General features: G+C 48.5%; 1 protein-coding gene across 8 annotated transcripts in view; it reads right to left on the bottom strand.

The window, feature by feature from the left end:
* LCLAT1 (lysocardiolipin acyltransferase 1) overlaps window positions 1-17,913 on the bottom strand; it is a 713,371-nt gene that overhangs the window by 402,519 nt on the left and 292,939 nt on the right. For 6 of the 8 annotated variants that reach the window (XM_085613011.1, XM_085613015.1, XM_085613013.1 and 3 more), the window contains one exon: window positions 5,340-5,511. The exons of 1 other annotated variant lie outside the window; for it this stretch is intronic. In XM_085613011.1, coding sequence (XP_085469137.1) covers window positions 5,340-5,507 — 168 coding nt within the window. In that variant the 5' untranslated portion in view covers window positions 5,508-5,511. Of the gene's footprint in view, window positions 1-5,339; window positions 5,512-6,381; window positions 6,517-17,913 lie in introns of those variants that run through there. One more of the 8 variants, XM_085613016.1, reaches the window with a different exon arrangement.

Genomic DNA, 17,913 nt, shown 5'->3' with positions numbered 1-17,913 from the left:
GCATAATTTGCCTTTACCAGCTGCATGATTTAGTCAACCCTGTCGCATAATTTGGTGCTCTCCAGCCATATAATTTCGGTGGCCCTGGTGATAATACTGTTTTCACAAGGAGCACAAAGTTGCAGGGGCTAGGGGGGCATGGCCAAGATGGCGGCTGTGACGGAGCTCGGTGGCTGGCCCGCTTTTTCTTCTATGATATCCTGCCCATCCAGCCCCATAGTGCCGTGATTTTGTCCCCCCCCGCCCCAGGGTGCAATCTAGTGCCACTGGTAGCCCGGGCTGGTACCGGTGGATGCCATGGCCACTGGAATCAAGCTATCCTGGCTGAAGAGGGGTAAAACCCCAAAACCGGTCTTAGGATGCTTGTTTCCAGTCCAGGGAGGACCTGGCTTGGCAGTTTGGGCTGGACTGTTCCCATGAGACACAGGGTCAAGACTGATTTGTATATGGCTGGATTCAAACTGGAATGGCATGGTGAGCAAAAAAACGATGGATTTAGGCCCAGATCTCTGTACTGGGGTGAATGTATGACATTGTTCTGCATTCTGTCCATCAACTGTTGTTTTTGCACCCGCATTGGGGCGGCATTAAGGCCTATTTTGGCTGCCGTTGGCCCGGGGGCCCTCGGTCTCCTGTGCAACGGAAGCTACTGCAGCGGAGGAGATTGTGGAGATCATCTGGGGGTGGCCCAGGCCCAAACTGGGTGAATGCGGCCACAGAGCGCCCTGTGAAGCATCGATTGTTGGAGGGTGGAGAGGCAGCCCTGTGGTGCTGGCCATAATTGCATGGTGTGGCGGCTTGTGAACTGCAGGGTCCAGTTGGATTCCTGCTTCTGTAGACTGCCCATACTTGTGATCAGAGGTACGCTGCTGAGGTGGTGAGTCGGCGCTGCCGCACACATGACGGGAAAGCTGCTCATCTAGGGATAGCATGTAGTAGCCTGTATATACCTGCTGAATATCAGTGGTGCCCCGGCGGGTGCTCATTGTTGCAGAAAAACATAAGCGGTCGTTGAAGGAGTGCTGGTCCATCCTGATCAGGATGCTCACCTGACACCTCCCTGCATCACCGGGAGATTGAGCCCTTGTGTGGTGGGGCCCCCGGTGCGCTGCTCCAGGACCCAAACACTGGGAGAAATAGCCATGGGGAAAGAGATCACAGAGAGGAGCGCAGCAAACCAAGATAGACCAGTTTATGGCGCAGGGTGGCGCACCACGCCCGGATCCACTAAGGGATCTCCCGACCTGGAGCAGAGCGTGCACACATGGACCTTACTAGTGCTCAGATCCTTGCTGCCATTGAGGCCTCCAGCGAGACTGTGGACTACTACGGGTAGACCGGCGTGCTGTGGCGGAGAGGTCCCTGGCCACCGAACAGACGGTTACTAAGCTGGAAATCGAGGTCTCTACACTGAAGACGGCCCTTACTGAACTTGCGGAGAAAACAGCAGCAGCACTATATCGCAGAGCTGAGGATGCGCAAGACCGTTCCTGCAAGATGCAGTCCTCATTTTGTGGGATTCACGGAGTGAGTCGAAGGAAATGCACCTAAGCTGTTCCTTGAAACCTGGATCAAAATGATATTCCCATTGGCCCCCCTCTCGTACTTCTTTGTGACCGAGCGTGCGCACCATGCTCTTGGACCGCCCCCCGCCCCCGGTTGATGCCTCCCCTCGCCCACTCATTGCCAAGATCCTCAACTACAGGGATCGAGATTGTATACTCAGGGAGACATGACAGTGAGACGACCTGGTTTTTGAGAATCATACCATCCGTATCTTTCTGGACTACACACCCTTGGTACCGCAACTGAGGATATACTTTGGTGGTGTGAAGCAAAAGCTAAGGGAGATGAATTTGCAGCATATGTTACTTTACCCCGCTAAGCTCAAGGTCATTCAGGGAGTCGTACCCATTTTTCCACTACACCAGAGACTGCTTGGAACTGACTGGAGGTGAGAGGAAAGGGCCGGACCCTAGCCACGAAGGGCTCCAATGGACACCTTCGGAGTCAAGGAACATGCAGAGGGCAAACAAACGTGATTGACGGGGCATACTTAGATTGTGATCCACGCAACAAGTGGCGGTACGACAGGATGTCTCCTTGGACTTGGCGCACTTGGACGGAGTGGAGGGGTCCCTATCCCAGATGACCCTGCCCTGTTGCACGCTGAATGTGAGGAAGCTAGAGCACTAGTAATGGGGGGGTCACTGCTGCGAGTTCGGAAGCAAGTAAGGGGGATGTTGTGGAAGACACCCCTCAGACCACTAACAACTGAGTGCTCAGCAAGCGGTTGGGACAGTATGAGACAGTGGTACAAATGGAAGCTGGGGCGCTGACAGTTTTTGTGCCGAGGAGGATGGATGTGTGACCTCAACTCCTAAGGGTACTTGGAGTTGGCTTGCTAGTCTAGTTCCCACACAGGCAAGATGGGCACAGATGAGGTATATTTGCTCGCCAGCTTCTCCCCCCCCCCCCCATTTTCTCTCTTCATGCCTTCTTTCCTCTTCACTATACCTCTTCACTATCCCCATCTGATTTTCATTACTATTTAGTTTTGTATGAGAACACTGTGGCTGAGTAGGCATGACTAAGTGCATGGGGAAGCGGTTGGTGGATAGGCGCACCCGTAGCTCACAGGCGAGTGAAGCGGTAAGAGCGCCTCATCCTCTCAGCATGGTGATAACAGTGGAGTGACTGTAGTGTAATTGAGTGCACTGTTGTATGACGGGTGTGTGTGGCAATTGCATATGTGTTCGCATTTTTGTGTACAATTTTATTTTGTGATTGGGGACTGGAGTGAATGTTTGCTTTGATTCACTCCAGGTCCTTAAGGTGAGAGTTGTGGGGTGTTCTATGGGGAGGTACGTATTTTTCTTAATGTGTTTACCCAGTGGGTGGGGGGGGGATGTTTAGGATAGGAAAATGCTACATACCAGTATGCATCTGTTCTTGGCATGTAGCACTGTAGAATCATATGCTTTTGCATAGATTGCCATTTAGTGTTGGGTCCGGTATATCTTTTGATTCCATGCCTAGCTTTCTGTGACATATCTGATCTATATAACCCAGTAATGATGTTGACTGGAAGCCCCCATGACACTGCCCCCTACTCAGGAATTAGTGGAGTTGTACATCCATCTGGGAGCGTAGGGGAGACTGATGCTACCATATATACGGGTCCGGCTAAATGCCTGAAAAGATGTATTGTGCCACCACTGCTAATTGCTGCCAGAGATTTTTCGCTGACACGTCGTAACTGCAATACCTATGTATTCACCCAGGAAGTGATAACATACAACACATGTAGTATACTTACAGGGGTAAGAGTCCAGGACACATGCTACACATGTACTTGTGAATTTGTTCTTATGATTAAATGCTATTAAAAAATGTTTACAAATAAATGTTGCAGGCGCTAGTATGTGAATGTGTTCTTCTTCAGATCAAAAGGTACATTTTGGCTTCAAAAGGTACTTTTATGCTTGCAACGGCCCAGCAGGTCTCCCAACAATAAAGTTTTACATAACCCATGACAATGTATGCTGCGGTATTGGGTATGGTGCAAGCTGACATAATAATGTGCCTTTTTAGTCATTTTTTAGTGTCTTTGGAGAACCTGCAGTGAAAAAGATACGTCTTTTGTTTATTTACTCTTGCACACATCTCACAGACACACACCCACAGACTGATTTAGAAACATACTTCTGCTTTCTATGTACAACAGTGTTTTAAAGGGAAGGTTTTAGCCAGAAAGCAGAGATGGCATCTATGTGGAGGACTGCTGCCCAGGTCCTAACGAGTTATGGAGGACACACCGTGCACGTCACCACAATTACCTTCAGGGCCCATGAACTAGTGACAACCTGGTGCCACGAAAGGCACAAGTCCTTCCGGTGATGCAATCTTAGTTGACGCTATGTGTCACCAGGTGGCTCAAGCTGGTGAAAGGATAATGCAGTTTAGCGGTTCTTAAACTATGGTCAAGGGACTTCTGGGGGTCACAACACCTACTCCGGGGGTCCGGGACTGCTTATATAATTAAATAGGATTAACAGATTAAGAACGTGTGTGTAAATAAAGAAGCCAAGTGTAAGACAGACAATTTTAAAACACCCCCTAAATGTAAAGGAATTTGATATCAGAGGCTACAAACTGAGTTGGTGTCCTCAGACTGATTTGTGGAAGCAGAGTAAATCCATCAAACAAAATATAGTACAGACCGGTGTTTCCCAAATTCTGAAAGTCCAAGCAATACATAAAGGTGCCTTTAAAGTCTACATTTAACTCTTCATTTGCTGCACTTTAAAGACAGAGGTCAAATGTCAGGCTATGTGTTCTGAAAAATTGCTGCTTATTTTTTTTTTTTTAACATTGTGACTGCTGGTTACAAACCACTACAAAAAAAAAAGTAACGTGAATTACCTGACAATCTTGCTGGGGTACACAAGTGTGAAAGGAAAAGATGTATCATGTAATTTTTTCGTAACAGTACAAATTGTAAATTCAGCAGTTAGGAAAGCAAACATGATTCACTTTTTTGTAATTACGAAGTGTGATGGAATCAATTATAGGATCAGGACAAATCAAGACACTTTACTTGGTGATGCACAAATAATAACTATTCACTGAAGCCCAATTTCCACACGTTAGCATTTGTGCGTAATATAGTTTTATTAGTAAAATGGTTTGTGCAAATTTAGTGGCAGCCATTTCAATGGAAAATGTGCTGTCTGTAAATAACAATGCGCTTTACACCGCAATACTTTTGTTACAGTAAAAAAACTGCCCGTCTCATGTCCATTAGAGCTGGGGGGGGGGGGGGGGGTCACGATAGTTTTGCCGTTCTAAAAAGTGGGCTGTGGTTCTAAAAGATGGATGGGTGGGCGAGGTTTGATTAGCAAACCCCCAACCTTCCAGTTAGAATGAAAATTTCGATTTTTTTTATTTTATTTAAAGATTTGTTAATTAAAATACATATTTCATCATGTGTATTTTTGTGCATTTGTTTGGTGAATGGTTGTATATTGTTTTGAGGTTCAAATCATGGACGTTGTTTACGCTGGATGGAGTCCCAGCATTTCAGTAATGACTCGGTGGGGGTCCCCGGATACCAATAATGATTTAGTGGGGGTCCTCGTCTTTCATGAAAATGAGTAATGGGAGATCTACAGCATTCTAAGGGTTAACTAGCGCCCTGGCGCGCACAGCAGAATTTATTTATGCATTTTTATAAAGCGCGGACTTTGCAGCAGTGCCAATGTTGCCGGCACACGGACAGTCCGTGGGGTACTGTCGAGGTGCTCTCGATGTCCAGACGGATTGCTTGGCTGCCTTACCACTGGGAGGGTCAGCCACGTGGCGACGACTCGGTCGGTGATCCAGCGATACCAGCCGGGGGACACAAACATCAACGGGAGGAAAGGGCCCAGCATGAAGATGCTGCCGAAGAAACTTCCCACGAATAACGCGAATACGAAATAAATGCCTTTCCATGACGACACCATGGCTCTGAAACAGAAAGAGAAAAGAGGGGTTAGTCGAAGACGTGCCGCGCACACGCAAATACGGGGACTGGGCAGAGTGGTAAACAACAGCCTCCATTTTCTTTATCTCAGTTTAGATGAGAAAAACAAGCTAGGCCCAGTACGGACGCAAATCAGGGTTTACTACTCGGCAAGTTCAATAGACAGGCCACTGACAGACAACAAGCAGCGCCTCTTGCATGACACAATGCTGCGTCTGAGAGTGAATTCAGAGCAGCAGAGGGCGCTGTTCCGTCAATCCTGAGCCAGTCTCCTGCAAAACCCTAACGTTTAGGGATCATTATTGTGCTCCCAACCGAAAGTAGGCTCGTGAAGTTGATAAATAAACAAAACATTAGTAAGGAGACCTAAACCTTAATCAATTGCACAATATATTTCATAATAAAACACGAAAATGCGCTTAAAATAACTTTGCTAACAAAACACAGCCGTTCCCAGTGAAACTAAAAATAGTATTAAGACTAGCAGTTAAGCAAACAGGATGAATACTCAGAGGTCACGTTAGAAAAAAAAGTTTTATATTTCCTTTCATTTTGGAGCTCAGCTCACGCGGGACATTATTATTTGCAAATCATATTAATGTCTTTGAAAATCCCTGCCGAAAAAAAGCAAAGTTACCTTTACCCCAGAAGCTCATAAGGTGCCCGTCCAACACTTTTAAATAAGTCAATTAAATGCAAAAAAGTGAGAGCCTTTGGGTTCCATCTTTCATTAAAACCCGCGCGCACAACTCCAACGGCACTGTGCGGGGCAAGTGAGATTTACGAGCACAAGAAAGACATGTTGCCGCTGCGGAAGTGAACCCATATTTCACTGATGTAAAAGAGAACTTAACCTTGCTATCGTGCACAGGATGCGCGAAAACCGGGTTTCTGCTTAGTCTCGAGTTGAAAGATAGATATCTGCCTTGACTGAGTGTGCAAAGAGGCGAGTCCCCGCCCTCCGGCAGCTGAACGTTCCTCTGCATTTTTAGGCCTCGGTTGCAGCTGTCGATCTGACCCATTGATTTAAATATACCTACAGCCGGCGTTACGTCACCCACTTCAACCACTGTATGTTTTGGGTCCGCCTCTTTCAGCCTTTGGCTTGAGACTTTGTCAATCACGTCTCAGAGAGTTAATTTTTCTCACTCAGAGGTCGAAGTAGGCGTGGTCACGGGGGACGACATAATTCCCAAGCTTTAATAATTTGATCTAACAAGTTCCCATACTTTTTGTTTAAAAATCAACTGTTTCTGCACCGTTGAGTTGCTGAAGGTTGAATGGGCAGTAGAAGGGACCCTTTCCTGAGAGGTTGGAGAAAGGAGAGGCAGCTAAAGTCGAAACAAGCCTGCTCTCCAGGGTACCTGCTATATGAAAGCAATGTACATGTGTGCAACAGGCTCACCAGCATAATCCAAGGCTGCTTCGGAGCCAGTGTGGGCTTTAATTGACGGAATCTGGAATGTGGGCTTTGAATGGAAACCTATAATAAAAAGTTTGCGCTGGGTACAATCAGTATGCTACTAATATCAAAACTTTTTGAAGCACTGTAGGCATTTAAACAAACACTTTTCGCATGCTACAGCAGCCTATTTACATTCCGTAGAACCTGTCTGATACTGTGTGGAATAGATTTTTTAAACACATTAATTACTTGTAGGGTTTTCAGTCACAGGCTTGTACCTCTTAGCACTATAAATACAATCAATATTTCCCCAATGACACCGAGAATTCAAATCAGTGACCGTCTGGTTACACCCGCAAACATCTGAAGTGATCACTTTTACCAACTAAACAGACCGACTAGAAAATACATTTCTCACAGATAAATTCAAGTTGTATTGATTTTTCATTTAAGGTATGCGGATTATATTTTATATGAAGATACTATGAAGCGAAAGGCCAACAAAATAGTTGCATAATATTGTGTTCTTTTTAGCCAGGTTTCTGACCCTGGCCCACACTCCCCGAGTGTGCCTCCACTCTACTCAGAATCAGTTTCTATACTTTTCTTTATGTGCTTTTACCGCAGCACTCACCTAATGTTTTTGGGTGTATCCTTCCATTTCCAACAGTTTGCATTGCAAAGCATGAGGGACTATTTTATAACTAGCAGCCTACTAGCTACCCCATCTGAGGGCTGCTCAGCACTTGTTCCTGTCTTTTGCACTTTCCATTCATTTTGCTCCTAAAGTATGGAAGGACCTGCCGCTACACATAACCTGCTCCACACTCCATGAATTTTGGAAGAAGCTGACGCCCTGGGTTTTTGAGTAGTCCCACTAGACCCTAGGTTGCCTAGACTCACACCTGCTCAGCGACAGAATACCCTCAGAGGAAAGACTTCGCTCAACAAATCTGCAGAACATAACATTCGTGTGTCCATTCTCTAGGTGTCGTTGTGTGATGCTCCTCCATTAGGGACATCCCTCCGCTAGTGACACCTCACCCTCTTATTCCTTCCTCCCCTCGTGTTCCTTCCTTCCCTCGTGTTCCTTCCTCCCATCTACCGCTTTTCCTGCATGGGTCACTATTGAGATTTCCTATCCTCTCACTGCCTATCACCCCTCCCTCTTTTCCCTGCTTTTACCCTTGCAACTCCCGCTCTGCACTCTTTTTCCCTGCTGTATCCTTTGAAGGTCCCAGCATTTTCCTATCAGTGCTACTGGGGCCGTGTATTTCGGTTTCTTTTTTTTCCCTTTGTTGTATTCATACAAAGGAAAGGTTGTCTATATTGAAGGCCCCTTAGCCTTCAACAAGTCCTCTTTTTGCTTCTATATCAAGTCAAAGTCGGACAGCAAGGAAGCCTTCATTGTAGTACATCCAGGGCTTTAAGTGGGCCGGGTCGCACCGGGTCTGAGCACCACAGTTTTTTAGGTCTCGCCTGGTGTAGGTTGCGCACATGCGCAGTCTCGCTGGCGAGATTTAATGATTTGGAGTATTTTGTGTAAAGGTCATTAAGCCCCGCCCCTCTTTTCCATTGGCTGGCGTCACCGTTTATGCTAAACGGTGGCCAGCCATTGGAAAAGAGTTGGTTGTGACGTTTTCGTTCAGCTTTTTCTGCCGTCCCACTTGGACAGCCTCGCCTGCTTTCCTTCTGAAGTAAAAAGTTTCTTATCTTTCTGGGGCCAAACACATGGCCCCATAAAGATAAGAAACCTTTTACTTCAGAAGGAAAGCAGGCGAGGCCAAGTGGGACGGGCGAAAAAGCCAAAAGTATACGTCATGGCGAGCACTTGTTTAACTTTCATCATTGATTCTTGCAACATTTCTGGTCTACTCTCCGTTCTCCGGTGGTGTGAAGTTCGGCTGGGGATGACATCAGGCCCCCCTGGTGCCGGCTCCTCTTATGTGGCCCTCTGTTTGAGCGCGTAACTCCACAGGGTGCAGTGTTGAGAGCACATTTAATAGCCCAGTCACCAGCAGGGCGTGGGCATGTGGCAGATGGACTGTGAGGGGCTGGGAGGGTGACTGGTGGTGGTGAGCGGGGGTGCATCTGCAGGCCTGTACCCCAGGGGAGTGTGGAAGGTGTGACTTGAAAATACACCGCTCTGCAGCGACTGCCTGTCCTGTCTACTAGGACGGGAGCTCTCGAGGTTCACACAGAACTCCGTATTGGGATGATAACCCGCTGAGTTATGTTGGTCCGAATGAAACCTACGACGTGCAGGTTACACGCTTATCTGTGCTGCTGCTGGCCCGTCAACCGACTGAACTATGCCACCAGCTAGACACGGTCCCTGGGCAGCTCTTGGAGTCTGTTTCCTCATTCCTAGGGGGCATTCCTTGCCCCCGAGGGCCCTCCCTTCCCCCTGGTCAGCTGGCGAGCGTGATCAAAGCCCTTTCGCCCCTCCTTCCTCCCCCCAACTACCCTCCAACCCCGTGGAGGAGGGGGACACAGCTGTCGCCTGCGAGGGCCGGCAGAGGCTGAGCCTGGACACAGCTCCATTGAAGCAACCGGGACACAGCGGCTCCGCCTGGACCTCACAGGCCCCCTCCAGGGCCCGCTCGGGCCCCCAGGCCGAGGAGCGAGGTGTGGGCCTACCTGATGACCCTGGTGGACCGGGGCCTGCAGAGGAAGAGGGCAGAGGAGGAAGCCAAGCAGGAAGTGAGTGTCCGACAATGGGGGCCGAGGAGTGAGTGTCTGAGGATGGGATCTGTGGAGGTGATGAGAGTCTGCGGTTGGGGGCTGAGAGGGAGAAAGTGTGAAAGGATCGGGGCAGCGGAAAGGGGTTGAGTGCTGGACGGTATAGGGGTGAGTGGGTGTGCTGAGGAGCAGGCAGGGAGTGAATGTCCAAGTTTGGGGGATAAAGTAGGGATTCTGGAAAACATATGGGGTGAGGGATTATGGTAGTTCAGGGATGGTTATAAGAGAATTGCTGCATTCCGGGAGTAAGGGGCTGGGTGCTCCAGGCGCTGAGGAGGTGAATAGGAGGCGCACAGCTGGGGTGAGTGTTGGACGAGTGACATGGGGGCTGAAGGGACTCGGGGGGTGACCGACAGAGATCGCCTGGGCAGGGATCCTGTAGGTGCAGACCGCAGTCCACTGAATGTCAGTCACTGGGGGATGAGGAACCTCAAAGTTGCAAAATTGGGGTGGTGAGTGAGGGTTTCCCCTCTTCCTCATAGGTGAAAATCTGGGAGGGGTTTTCCTCTGTGTGAAAGGTAAGATCAGAGGAATCAGATGCTGGATTGTCGTGGGACAAAGATCTGGGGGTGGGAGGGGGTAACTCTTCTCCCTCAAAGGTGGTTCTAGTCCTCTAAGGTGAAATGAGGCTGGGGGTATACTCTCGCCATAAGCGGAAGAGCTGATAGGGGGTGAGAGGGGCTTTGTCCATTCAGGTTAAGTAATTCAATGTACATTATTGGCTAAGTAACTCCATGAAATGTAAATGCCGATTCAATGCCACTCGCTCACCAGCGGTTGTTTTATACACGGTATGTTTTGGTCTCAGGCATGGGTGCTTTTTGTTGCTCTTCCCCCAGTTTCTTGGCCTGTCTACTAGAATGACTACCTGGTTTTCTCCTTCACTTTCACCAGCAGACGCTTCCTTTTCTGGTTCAATGTGGTGCCGTCAGTGTCCAGAGAGTCACTGCAGGTAGTTGGTGGAGAAAGTGACCTCTGCATGGAATTCTCACAGATCACACTACTGGCAGATTGGGACCTCTCTGGGTTTGTGGGTGGGGGTCAGTCGGTAGTCACTCGTTCTGTATTTGGTTGGTGTTCCCTGTGCTTTTGCTTCTCACTATAGGGAGTTATTCAGCAGTTTCTTCTCGGTGAACTGTAGTATTGCATCCTGTTGCGTTGCCCCAGGTTTGCCTCCTAAAACATTTCTAGTGTTTCCTTGTGCCTGTAATCCTTGAGAAACCCTTCATCTTTCTTGTGATCTTCTTTGTTAAGAGCTCTGGGGGCTGCTATACAGGGATCTCAAGATTATGGGTGAGCGCTGCCCTGTAGGAATTTTATGATTCTGGGGATCTGCTCTACAGGGATATTTGGATTCTGATGGCTGCACTACAGGGATTTGGGGTTTCTGGGAACATTCTGAACAGTGATATTAGGACTGTGCAAGGCTCTTCTACGGGGATATTATTCAGGGTGTTCTACAGGGATTTGGGTATTCTGGTTGGGTGCTTTACAGGGATATTACAATGCTGGGGCTGCTGTACAGCAATATTAAGATTCTGGGGGCTACTCTACAGGAATTGTGGGCTTCAGGGAAGCTGTTGTAGAAATGTTTTAGATTCCGAGGACTGTTAGAGGATTTTAAGATTCTGGGAACCTACTGAACAGGGATGTTACAATTGTTAGGGTCTGCTCTACAGGGATTTTAATTTCTGGGAGCGGCTTCCTATAGGTTTTAAGATTCGGGGGGGGGGGTTGCTCTACAGGGATATTAGGATTCTGGGGGGAGGGGCTGCTAGACAAGAATTTTAAGATTCTGGGTGGCTGCTCTGAATTGATATTAAGATTCTGGGGGGTGGGTGCTCTATAGGGATATTACGAATCAAGGGGGCTGCTCTACAGCGATAGTAAGATTCTAGGGGGCTGCTCTGCAGGGATTTTGGGATTCGGGGATTCTGGGAAACTGAACTACAGGGTAATATGCTTGTAGAGAGCTGCACTACATGGATATTTCGCTTGTTGAGCGGGTTGCTCTACAGGGATTTCACGCTTGTAGAGGGTTGAAGTACAGGTGATAAGATTCTAGGGGGTGTTCCACTAGGATATTGCGATGATTCTGGGGCACTGCTGGTATGCAATAGTAATATTCTGTGGGGCTGCTCTAAATGGATTTTGTGATTCTGGGGAGCTGCACTACCTGGATTTTAAGATTCTGGGGGCTACTGGACAGGGATGTTCTGATTCTCTGGGCATCTCAATGGGGATTTTAAGATTGTTGGGGGCTGTTCTACAAGGGTTTTTACGATTCTGGGGGCTTCTTTATGGGGATTTTAAGATTGTTGGATGCTGCTATACAAGGGTTTTAAGATCCTGTAGGGCTGCTATACAAGGGTTTTAAGATCCTGTGGGGCTGCTATACAGGGGTTTTAAGATCCTGTGGGGACTGCTCTACAGGGATAATATTCTAAGGAGGAGGTGCTCTACAGGGATAGTAATTTTCTGGGAAGGGTGCTCTTCATGTATATCAAGATTCAAGAGGGCTGCTCTTCAGGAAATTTAGGTCTGTGAAACAATCTAGAGAGTCTGTGGAGGGTCTGCCTGTAGGAAAGAAGTATCTGCTTCTTATGGTTACCCCCACTTTTTGCCGATGTCACACTGTTTTTGGCCTAGTCTGACTGGGATCCTGCTATCCAGAAGCCCAGTCTATCAGCTTTCTCCTGTAAATTGATATGCATGTACTTTAGGTACACTCCAGAATGGATTCTGGGGTACCCTTATCAGTCCCTAGTATATGGTACACCATGTACCCAGAGCATAGGTACCCCAGAGGCCTCCCATGGGCTGAAGCATGTATTGTGCCACCCCTGAGAGGCCATCCAAATTTACACGACCAGCCTGCTACAGTAGAATGTACGCTGGCCACTTACTTAAGATATAGGTTCCCTATATCTATTTAAATCACTACACTTAAATACCTATCAGTCACCCCTATGGCAGGCCTTAACAATCCTGAAGGCAGGGTGCTGGGTTTTACGTGAGAGGGTGCCTTTGCATGAGCAGAGCCCCTCTGCATCCTTCGGAGACCATTCTCTGGGGTTGTCTGTGATGCAGCCAGACATATATGTTTAAGTGCATTATAACCTGGCGGTAAATGCTAAATTTAAAACGGCTGCTTAGAAACAGGTCGTGTTTGGTGTCAAACACCTTGGAATCATACTTCCACGCGGAGGTATGATTCCACCCTTCCCTAGGGACATATGTGGGTCACCGGTATACGCGGTATCCGCTTTCTCGACCTGGGCAGCACAAAATGGATGCTGCCAGCCACAGACACAATTGTGCTCTCCTGCTGCTGAGCCAAGCTCGCGCAGAGGAAGGCATGACAATAGGCATCCTGTCACAGGGAGGTGTAACCCCCTCCCAGACAGGATTTAGTGTATTGGGGCTGGGTGGGTGCACTCAGAGTGCCAGAATGTCTGCACTGGGGGCACATTCGGTGTTCCTGTGCATAGTCCAGCTCAAACCAGTTCTGGGAGCCATTTTTTCCTGCTCAGGCGCGAAACTGGATAAAGGGCATGGGTGTAGCCACCCCTCTGTCCTGCCTCTCCCCTAGAAGGGTCCACAGAATCTTTCCAACCCCTTCCCATGGGTATAAAGTGTGTTACCTGACTACAGGACTTTAGATTTTACCTAGACAAGATTCTGCTTAGAAGAAACCAAGTACTTCGACTGCCTGCACGACCATGGACGACTGAAGAAATCTCCTTTGGAGTAAAGGAGTTACTCCCCTGCAAAAGCAGTTACCTAAACGCATCTGACCGGTTTGCTTCTCCCGAGCTCCTGAGGACTCCGAAGATTTCAGCAACACAGGAGGTGGGTTCCCCAAGGTCCCTTAGGTTGATCTGCCCTCTCAGCGATTCGGAGACCAGTATCCCTCGTGGGGACCGTGCAACCCGAACCCCTGTGCACCGCATACATTTGCGGTTGCATATGCTTAGTGACTATTCTCGAGCTTGTGCATTGGACTCCCGTGTAGTCCTGACCCCCGAGCAGTATTTGCACCGAAGATTTCCGGCCTCCACTCCATGAGTGTCCTGTGGGCTGGTACTTTGCAAACTTGCTGGAGGTCTCCTCGCGATCCCTGGTCCGTTAGCCTGTGGGTCCTGGAGAGGGTCACCTTGCTAATTCTTGGTGCTCCAGATGTGGCCTGACTCAATTGCTTGGAGAGTCCCCTGGACCTTGCTGGTCCTCACCGTAACCGTTTTCCTCTGACCGCGTGGGTTGCATTTGCCCAGGCTTGTTGGTGCTCCAACCAGACATCGACCCCTCAGCTCTCGACATCCTTCATGGGACAGCTCACCTCCGGACTCTGGTCGTCCTCGACATCGCCTGGTTCCCGTGGCTGCTGCCGAGTCAAGCAACCCTTCTTCACTCCTGAAGCACTCAACATCGGTGGGCATTCGACTACCGAGCCCCTGGTCACCTGAAGTGACCCAGACTCTGTCCCCTCTGCTTTCAGGTTCTTCTCACCGCGAATCCAGGCTTGGATTCCACCGGACACTCTTCGTCCTCCTGGTAGCAGGACTTCTTTGCAGCTCTCCTTTGAAAACAATGAAGGTTTGACACCACTTGACCCCTATGCACCCAGCTACTCTGGGATAGGTAACACGGGTACTTCAGTACTCACTGGTGGGTTGGCCTTCGAACCTCCTAAGTTCCAAAGGATTTGCTCGAAGTCCTCCTAGAGGTGTCCTTAATTTGTAAATTTCCAACCGCGACTTTCCCATAGAGGTTGGGCTCCCTGTGTCACTCCTCTGGGTGGTTCATTGGGGTCCCAGCGATTGTACGTGCTCTAGGCACTGTGTCTAGTTAAGTCGTTGTTGTTATACCATTTTTTTAGTATATGGTTAGGTCTCCCCCCAGGGGCCCGCTGTGTATTTTGCTATTTACGAATGTTCTATTGATTCAGTATTGTGTGCTTTGTGCCCTAGTCTCGTATAGAGACTAGTAGAGAGTGTTGTATTAATAAATACATATTTTTATATAAACACTGTGTGGTTCTCCTTTCATTTAATCATTTAGGAGATCATATTCTGGTAAAACAAGCGGCTTTACATTCCTTCAAGATTAAGCCTGAAGGCTGCTCTCCATAGCTACCACTAGGGTAGTGGTAGCTTTCAATAAGGTTATCTTTGACCTCAAGCATCATAAGGGTTGTGTGGCCTATTACAAGGTGCCCACTTTAACTAGTGGATAGCATATACCAACCCACCTACTCAGACTGCCTACCTTGGTTTTTCAGTTCCAGATAGTGGGCCACATATAAGCTGCATTCTTTGATTTGCCATCAGAATTTAAAGCTGCGTATTCAAACTAAAGGAGTTGTTATTTGGTGGTGTGTTTGATCCCTCCTGCAGCCTTTTCGGGGACAACTTTATAGCCCGCATAAAGTGAAATGGCAAAGATGATGCTACCAAGGCCCACAGAGGTGGCTGCCAGTTGCTTGCCGTGCTTAATAAAGAAATTGAAATTATAAAATAGAAGATTTAGAATTACCTTTCAGTGGATTTAGGTATACTAGTCGTTTCTAAATGTGTTGAAACAGCTGAGGCATTTTCCTTGAAGTGGTTTGACTGCCAATTTGAAGCCTCCATTAGCACTTACTCTGAGCCAGAGGAGAGTATTTTGTGGTGTGCTTGACGCCTGTACCATTAAGAAGAAATTCCAACTGGTTTCTGTTCTTTGATATATTTTTTTTCTTTTTTCGGCAGGACCATACGTTTGGCTTTTTATAGTTTTAGCTCCAGGGCCCTTGTCTCTTACAGCTCTGAACACTTATTTTTTTGAAGGATGTTGAATCTGCATAGAATAGGCTTTTATTTCTCAGACGTTCAGCATCAGACCTGCGTTTCATCTAGTAGTTCTGGCAAGTAACTATGGAAAGACGGAACAGGGTTGGGTTGAAGTCGCATCTTTGGCTCCCTCTTCATTCCTGCTTGCAGGGCCCCAGTTCCTTGTTTATCTTCCTGAGTGGAGGATCCCTCACTCCCTCGGATATCTATATCTAGGATGTTGTGTTTTTTAGGTCTCACCTAGCGTCGCAGCGCATGCGCTGCTCGCTCTGTGAGATCCATTGTCGTCGGATTTGTTTCGAAAGTGGGGTTGAAGCTCCGCCTCCGCTTTTCATTGACGCGCATCACACTATGTTAAACGTGTGCTTTTGATTTGCAGTGAGGCTTACGGGTCCCCTCCCCGTCTCCTTTCCGGCTCACCCACCCGGTCTGGATATTTTGCTTGCGCATAGCACCAGTCAGGGCAGGCACGAGCAGTGGCTCTTTCTCTCACCTCTCAGTGGGTCACCATCTCTCCTGTGGTTTGCTGTGGCACCCCGAGCAGATGGAGATCTGCAGAGACACGCCTGTTTATTTTTTCATTGCGCTTTCACTTAAAGTGAAAGCGCAATGCAAATATAAACAAGCGGCTTTCGTTGGCACAATGGCGACAGCTTCTTCGCCCTCCGTTCGCGCACGCTCTCTCAACCCCATCCCCCCCACGTGTCTCCCTTTTGTTCTCTTTGGCCTACAGACCACGCTGCTTGAGTGTTGAACCAGGAATCACAAGTAAGGTAAGTCATAAACTGGCGGTTTCAACTTATTTAATATTTTCAATGGCATTCTCTAAACCGGTCCATAGCGTGTGCTCCTCGGAAGAGGCCCGCTTCGACCTGCGCCTCCTGGGGTGCATGTTCACCATCCTGGGGGGCTGCAGCGGGAGCAGCTCTTCTTAGTCATCGCCGTAGGCTGGCTGCCACGGGGCGACGTGCAGGCAGCTCACCACCGGCTCGGCTCGCAGGCATTGCACGTATGCGATCATTGCGAGTGAGAGGAAGATCCCTCACAGACTCCAGGGGCTGGTGAGCAGAGAGGGGAGTGGCCGAGCCATCCCCCTCAGGACAAGGAGCTTCCCAGGGCTGGGCGAAAGGAGAGGCGCGGGCCGAGACACTGCTGGGTGTGTAACCTGCAACTTACCGCAGCCGGTGCATGCAAAGCAGCTCGGACTGCTAATGCGCCTGCTGCAGCCTGTGTGCGAGTATCACCTCCAGCTCCAATGCTGTACTAGTCACGGGAAAATAACTCTTGGGATTGCTGGTCCTACTGCAGATCCGTGTGTAACCTGAAAACTACCAGTGCAATCCATGCAAGACAACTTAGAATGTTAATGCGCCTACTGGGGCGAAAGAAAGTGTGTGCCTGTGTGATCTGCATTTTACCAAGTGCCAATCCCACGTCAATAGCTCTGTAGTCACCGGTCTTACTGCAGATTCTCACACAACTTGCGTGTCACCGGTTCCAATCCATTGCACGCTGTTAATTCGCCTGCTGGGGGAAATATGTGCGTGCCCACCATGCCCCACAGTAGGTCACAACTACCAATTCCTGGTAGACAGCTCTGTAGTCACAACTCATACTGCAATACCCGTAAGTGGCCTGGAGTCGAGTTCCATTCTAGCAAGACAGCTCAGTCTGTTAATGCGCTAGCTGCAGTCACAATGCCAGTTATTTAGATTTCACTGCGCTTTCTGTAGAATTGCACCATTCTGTAACGCCAGTTCAATCCATGTAAAACAGCTCAGGCTGTTCATGCACCTGCTGTAGAGATGCACGTGTCTGAGGCCTATAGGTAGCAAGTCAATAGCCCTTGATAGATAGCTCTGTAGTTTACTCCTTCCTCAAAACTCTGTGCAGGCTGCAAGTCCCAGAGTACCATCCATGAAATACGCGTCAGGCCATTAATACGTCTCTAGCAGAGATCTTCAAGCACACTGCAGGTCACCATGTGAGATAGCGGAGGATGTCAATGTGCCTGCTGCGCAGCCCTATGTATTCTGCAAGTCAATAGTTCCAGTAAAATAGCTCCGAATACGAATGCATTGACTGCAAAGTTGTATGGATGCTGCATGTCACTGGTTCCAATCCAGGTCCTACAGCTATGAGGGTTAACATGTTCACAGGAGAGATGTGGGAGTCATTTGCAGTTTATGTGGTCCAAACCATGTAAAACAGCTCTATACCTCAGTTCAGTTCCTACACAGATAAGTAGGGCACCAGTTCCAGTCCATGAAAAACAGCCAACTGTGACATTTTGCCTTGGGTAGCGATCAGTGCAGCAAGCACGTTACTGGTTTCCTACCAGTAAGATAGCTCGGTGCGTTAATGTACCAGCAGCGTGGATCCACTTGCAAATCGCAGGACATAGCTTC

The sequence above is a fragment of the Triturus cristatus genome, chromosome 6 (genome assembly GCF_964204655.1).
Source record: "Triturus cristatus chromosome 6, aTriCri1.1, whole genome shotgun sequence".
Classification (NCBI taxonomy): domain Eukaryota; kingdom Metazoa; phylum Chordata; class Amphibia; order Caudata; family Salamandridae; genus Triturus; species Triturus cristatus.
The sequence above is the reverse complement of the archived record's forward strand: the minus strand, read 5'-3'. Positions and strand labels throughout refer to the sequence as shown.